This window comes from Echinops telfairi, unplaced genomic scaffold, assembly GCF_000313985.2.
Source record: "Echinops telfairi isolate 266 unplaced genomic scaffold, ASM31398v2 ScPeMD7_7429;HRSCAF=8467, whole genome shotgun sequence".
NCBI classification, from domain to species: domain Eukaryota; kingdom Metazoa; phylum Chordata; class Mammalia; order Afrosoricida; family Tenrecidae; genus Echinops; species Echinops telfairi.
The window spans coordinates 3,754,181-3,760,565 of NW_022111329.1; the positions used below are offsets into that span (position 1 = coordinate 3,754,181).

The 6,385-nt window shown below is 41.3% G+C and overlaps 1 protein-coding gene across 3 annotated transcripts in view; it reads right to left on the reverse strand.

Annotated features, from left to right (window-relative positions):
• The window catches only part of GOLM1 (golgi membrane protein 1), a 111,436-nt gene that overhangs the window by 18,898 nt on the left and 86,153 nt on the right, over nucleotides 1-6,385 (reverse strand). For all 3 annotated transcript variants that reach the window (XM_045298616.1, XM_045298617.1, XM_045298615.1), the window contains one exon: nucleotides 1,121-1,223. In XM_045298616.1, the coding sequence (XP_045154551.1) occupies nucleotides 1,121-1,223 (103 nt within the window). The remainder of the gene's footprint in view (nucleotides 1-1,120; nucleotides 1,224-6,385) is intronic.

A 6,385-nucleotide genomic window follows, 5' to 3' on the forward strand; every position in this document is an offset into this window, starting at 1 on the left:
AAAAAAAAAGAAAACAAAACAAAACAAAAAAGAATACATGGAAGCACCATCAGACCAACTGGTGTGGGAAACTGCTATTCTCTTACAATGCTGGTGACAGTACAGAAGAGTAAACTTCTTACAGAAATTAACTTGGCAATTTATACACTAAGGCTACCAGAGTAAGTAAAAAAGTACTATTATTATGGCTCCAGTTTACACATGCACAGGTTGATTCCAAACAAGCATTTTAAACATGTCTCTGTAATCAGTGGATGACTGCAGGCAAGTTCTCTCAGTAATACACTTGTCTTAGACTCACTGGAGCCCTGGTGGTATAGCAGATAAACATTGGGCTGTGATCTGAATGGTCAGCAGTTTGAAACCACAGTAGCTCCGAGGGAGAAAGACTGGGCTTACTTAGTCCTGTGAACAGTTACAATCTCAGAAATCCACAGGTGGTTGCTATGAATCAGTTTTGGCTCGATTGCAGTGAATGTTTTGAGTTAATTAGATTATTTGTAGTTTAAACCCACTTTTTAAAAAGTAAATTGTTCTATTTTGATTCTGAAAACACTTGGTTCTAACCAAAGGGGAAGAAAATTAGAAAGATACCTGACACACCTCAGAAAACAAAACGCCACAGTGCCAACACCCAGTGATGGATGGTCTTGAAGCTTTGCCAATGTGCCTTCTACAGGTGTGATTGCAGTCACGTCAGAGTCCCCTTTAGGAACACATCTTTAAAGATTCCAGATTGCCGAGGTAACCAGAACACCTGCTCTTTACATAGGCTTGTCACCACAGTGATAGTTTGGCTAAGTCACTTCCTATTAAGGATAACAGCCACGCACATGTGCATGTTGTGTGTATAAACACACACCTTTATTTATTTTGTTTGTATTATGAGCCCACTGGCTAACACTTTTCCATGACTTCATGGAGCACTGTTGACACAAAATAAAACCCACTGTTCCTAAGGGCTATACACCCTAGAAGAGGGTGTACCTTCCTTCCAGGGCTCTGTTTGCCCCCAGACTGGCTCATGCTCTATAACCAGAAGAGTGGGTGAGCCTCACACCGGTCTCTGCCCAGAGCCCTCAGCTTAAAACCTGCTGGCTTCCATGGGCCTCACACTTACAGGTCATAGGAGAACTTCCTCTCCAGGTTGGTCTGGTTCTTCTGAAACTGGAGAACATCCTGCTGCAGCTTGCCATAATTCCTTTGCAGGGCCTTCAGCTGGTCTGAGGAGGAGGACAAGAAATTACACAGGTCACTGACACAGCTTTTGTGCTATTCACCATAACAGGACAATAGCAAACCAAAAACAAAACTAGATACAAACGCCTGAAGCAGAATGCACTGGGAAGTGGATTGTTGCAGTTGCAGTTAGGTTAAAATTTGGCACCCTATCATTTGATCTCCCTTATGATCCATTTAAATGTGTTCTAGTTTTTTAATATTTTCTGCTTTCTTTTCAATTGAGGTTTTAATTTGTTATTCCTGTTGGTTTTCGGGGGTGAGGGGTGGGGTTGGTGTTTTAATGGTTCCTTGAGGTATGACAGGGAAGTGGGGGATAATTATGATGAGCACAAGAATGAAGAAAATGTTCTAAAGCCGATTGTGGTGATGATTGTACAACTCTCCTTGATGTGACTGAACCACCAAAGTGTATGATATGTGAATGATTTGCCAATAAATATGCTGGGGGTGGGGGTGGGGAAGGGAAAGAAACCCTCTACCATCAAGTGGATTCCAACTCATTTGCTCCATGGGGCTTTAGGGAATCTTTAAGGAAGCAGATCTCCAGGCCTTTATTTCATTGTTTTACTGGATGATTTCCAAGTGTCCTTCTGTAGGCTAGTGGTTGGGTGCAGAACACACATCACACCCAAGCACAGAGGACAGAAGCACAGCCTTTGCCCAGGATTCGCCACACTCCAGCCACAGTGCTACTCTTACAGGAACCTGCATCTTGATTCTTTGTCAAATGCCCTTACATGAACGAGGAAGTTCGATTTGCCTGTTTCTTAAATAAACAAGCCCAAGCTGGCCCACCAGGCCATACACTTGAGCTATACATTGTATCAGATAAGCAGCCAGCATTGCCCAACATACTGCCCAGGCCACACACCACCATTATTCCCTTGTTGCTTGTTTACAGTCCAGCTGTCCTCTGAGGCCCTGTAGTCATTCAACCAGCAGTTCTGTTATCTAGGCAGCATGTTCTCTTTGTGAGAAGTCACCTGCCCCATCCACACTGCCCTAAGGACTTGGATCCCAAGAGATCAGTCTGGAAGAGCAGCCACTGAACAAAGGGCCACACCAGGGGCAGCCGGGTGATATGTAGGTCTAGCACCAAGACCTCACACCCAGTCCTGCATGGACACCACTGCCCCAAGGTTTGCTCTCAGAACACTGGACCTATCAGGCTCTTAGGGAGAAAGAAAGTAAAATAAAATGAAAGGTTGCAAGAACTGCTGATAGATGCAACAGCATGGATCCACCTCAAACACATTTTGCTCAATAGCCAAAAGATGAGAATAACCCATGGGATGAAAACTTTTTTAAAATGTGGTATACACATAAAAGGTAGTATTACTCAGCCATAAAAAGAAATTATGTTTTGATACATGATACAATATGGATGAACCTGAAAAAAGATCATGCTGAGTTAAAGAAGGCAGACACAAGAAGACAAATACTGTATGATCTCATTCTTGTGGAGTGCCGGATGCAACATTCTTTTTCATATAAGCCAGGCTTCTCTGTATGGAGACTGAATAAGTAGGCTACAACCCAAGTGCACCTTTTGGGATTGTAAACCATGCAGTATTCCCCTATTTTGTTTACACAACTGCCCCTTGATCCATGCACAAGTTTCACATGAGCACAGTGAAGTGTTGGAATTCCCTTTATTCTCAAGGCTATCCATAGTTTGTTGTGGCCCACACAGTTGAATACCTTGGCATAATAAATAAAACACAAGTAAACATATCTCTAGTATTTTCGGCTTTCAGCCAAGATCCATCTGACATCAGTAATGATATCTCTTATACCATTGCTGCTTTTGCTGAATCTGGTCTGAACTTCGGGCAGTTTCTTGTCAATGTACTGCTATAATTATTGCTGGATGATCTTCAGCAAACGTTTACTTGCACGTGATATTAATGATATTGTTCTATAATTTGAGATTCTGTTGTGTCACCCTTCTTGGGAATGGGAACAAATATGGAACTCTTCCAGTTGACTAAGTAGCTGCCTTCCAAATAACCTGGCATAGATGAGTGAGTGCTTCCAGTGCTTCATCAGCCTGTTGAAACATTTCAATTGGTAATCCATCAATTCCTGGGGCTTTGTTTTTGGCTAATGCTTTCAGTAGCGCAGCTTGAATTTCTTCCTTCAGCATCATTGGTTCTTGGTCATATGCTACCTCTTGAAATGGTTGAATGCCAACTAGTTCTTTTTGGTATAGTGACTGTGGATTGTTTCCATCTTTTCTTGACAGTTCATACATTATTCAGTATTTTACTCATGGAATCTTTCTATATTGCAACTTGAGGCTTGAATTTTTCCTTAATTCTCTAAGTTTCAGATATGCTGAGTGTGTTCCTCCCTTTTGGTTTTCTAACTCTAGGTCTTTGCACATTTCCATTATAATATTTGATTTTGACTTCTCGAGCTGCCCTTTGAAAATTTCTGTTCAGCTCTTTCACTTCATCATATCTGCCATTTGCCTTAGCTACTCTATAATTAAAAGCAAATTTCAGAGTCTCTTTTGACATCCACTTTGGTCTTCTCTTTCTTACCTTTTTTTTCCTTTCAATCATTTTACTGGGGACTCTTACAACTCTTATCACAGTCTTATTACACTCTTATTATCACACTCTATTACATCCATCCATCCATTGTGTCAAGCACATTTGAACATATGTTGCCATTATCATTTTCAAAACATTTTCTTTCTACTTGAGTCCTTGATATCAGCTATTTTTTCCTTCCTTCCTCCATACTCCCTCCCTCATGAACCACTGATAATTTATAAATTATTATTTTTTTCATGTCTTATACCGACTGCTGTCTCCCTTCACCCACTTTTCTGTTGTTCGTCCCCCTGCGGTGGGAGGGTGGGGGGGGGGGGGGGGGGGTGTTATATGTCGATCACTGTGATTGGTTCCCCCTTTCTACTCCCTCCTTCCTCCTACCCTCCTGGTATTACTACTCTCATTATTGGGGTTTATCCCTGAGGGGTTATCTGTGCTGGATTTCCTGCATTGTGAGCTCTTAGCTGTCCCAGTGTTCATGCTCTGGTCTAGCCGGATTTGAAAGGTAGAATTAGAGGAAAGTTGTATGTTTCATCAGTGACTGGCACCCTGACTGGCTCGTCTCTTCCTTGTGACCCTTCTGTGAGGGGATGTCCAATTGTCTACAGATGGCCTTTTGGTCTCCACTTTACCCTCCCCTCACTCACATTGCTATGGTTTCTTGTTCTGGGTCTTTGATGCCTGACACCTGATCCCACCTGATCCCATCGACACCTCATGATCACACAGGCTGGCGTGCTTCTTCGATATGGGGTTTGTTGCTTCTCAGCTAGATGACCATTTGTTTATCTTAAAGCCTTTAAGACCCCAGATGCTATATCTTTTGATAGCCGGGCACCATCAGCTTTCTTCACCACATTTGCTTATGCACCCATTTTGTCTTTAACGATTGAGTTGGGAAGGTGAGCATCACAGAATGCTGAGTTATTAGAACAAAGTGTTCTTGCATTGAGGGAGTACTTGAGCAGAGGCCCAATGTCTGTCTGCTACCTTAATTCTTAACATATAAATATATGTACATGGATCTATTTCCATGTCCTTATATATAAATGTAGTTACATATGCACATGACTCTATATATGTTCTTTGCCTCCTAGTTCTTTCCTCTATTTCCTTTTACTTTCTTCTTGTCCCACTATTATGTTTGACTTTCATTTGGCTTTCATTAATTCCCCTTGACTACACTGCATTTGATCAAGTCCTACCAGGCATCGTATGCTCTCCTCGCCATCAATTTTAGATAATTTGTTCTTCTTCATGTATGACAGTCCTGATGTCATTCCACAGCTTACCAGGTCTTCTACCACTAGTGTTGACTGACTCAAATCTTAGTCTTGAACTGTTCTAAAAATTCAGGTGGGCATTAGTGTCATTCGCCACATTGACATGAAAAACTATGATAATATGGATAGATGCAGGAAAAGCATTCGACAACATCCAACACCCAATTCCTGTTTAAGACACTTGAGAAGATAGGTAGGAATGGAAGGAAAATTCCTCAAGACAATACAAGCTATATATGAAAAACCAACAGCCAACATGGTAGTCAATGGAGAAAAGACTGAAAAGGGGGTCCAGACAAGGAGGCCCCTTGTCCCCACTCTTATTTAACATCGTACTGGAGGTTTTAGCTAACAGTATAAGGCAAAGAATGGACATCAAAGACATTCATCTGGGGAAGGAAGACATGAAACTATCATTATTTGCAGATAATATGATTTTATATATGGAAAATCCCAAAAGCTCCACAGGGGGAGTACTGGAAGCAATAGAGGAGTTTGGCGGAGTGGAAGGATACAAGATCAACAAACAGAAGTCCATCGGACTGCTATACACATTGGATAAGACCACAGAAGAGATAAAAAAGGTGGTACCCTTCACAATAGCCAAGCACAAACTGAAATATCTAGGGATATACCTGACTAAAAGAACAAAAGAACTATATGAGGATAACTACAGAATACTATTACAAGAAACCAAGAGTGACCTCAACAAATGGAAGAATATACCATGTTCGTGGATTGGAAGAAAATATAGTGAAGATGTCACTTCTGCCTAAGGGACTATATAAGTTTAATGCAATCCTGATACAATTATCCTCTACTTTCTTCAAAGAAATGGAAAAACTGATTACCAACTTCATAGAGAGAGGGAAGAAGCCCAGAATTAGCAGAGAACTCCTCAAGAAGAAGGACACAGTGGGAGGGCTTGTTCTACCTGAATTAGTACATATTATACAGCGACAGTTGTCAAAACTGCATTGTATTGGTATGACAGACACAAAGACCAATGGAAAAGAACTGAAAACCCAGAATTAAAATCATCAGCATACAGACAACTGATCTTGGATAAGGGCCCAAAAAATATCCAATGGGAAGCAAATGCCCTCTTCAACGAGTGGTGCTGGAAAAAATGGATATCTACCTGCAGAAAAATGAAGCAAGACCCTTATCTCACTCCATGCACAAGAATAAACTCAAGGTGGATCATAGACCTTGAATTTAAATGCCAAACTATTAGGGCCATCAATGAGGGAATTGGGACCAACTTGAGAACTTTGGCACATAGGCTATCGGAAATAG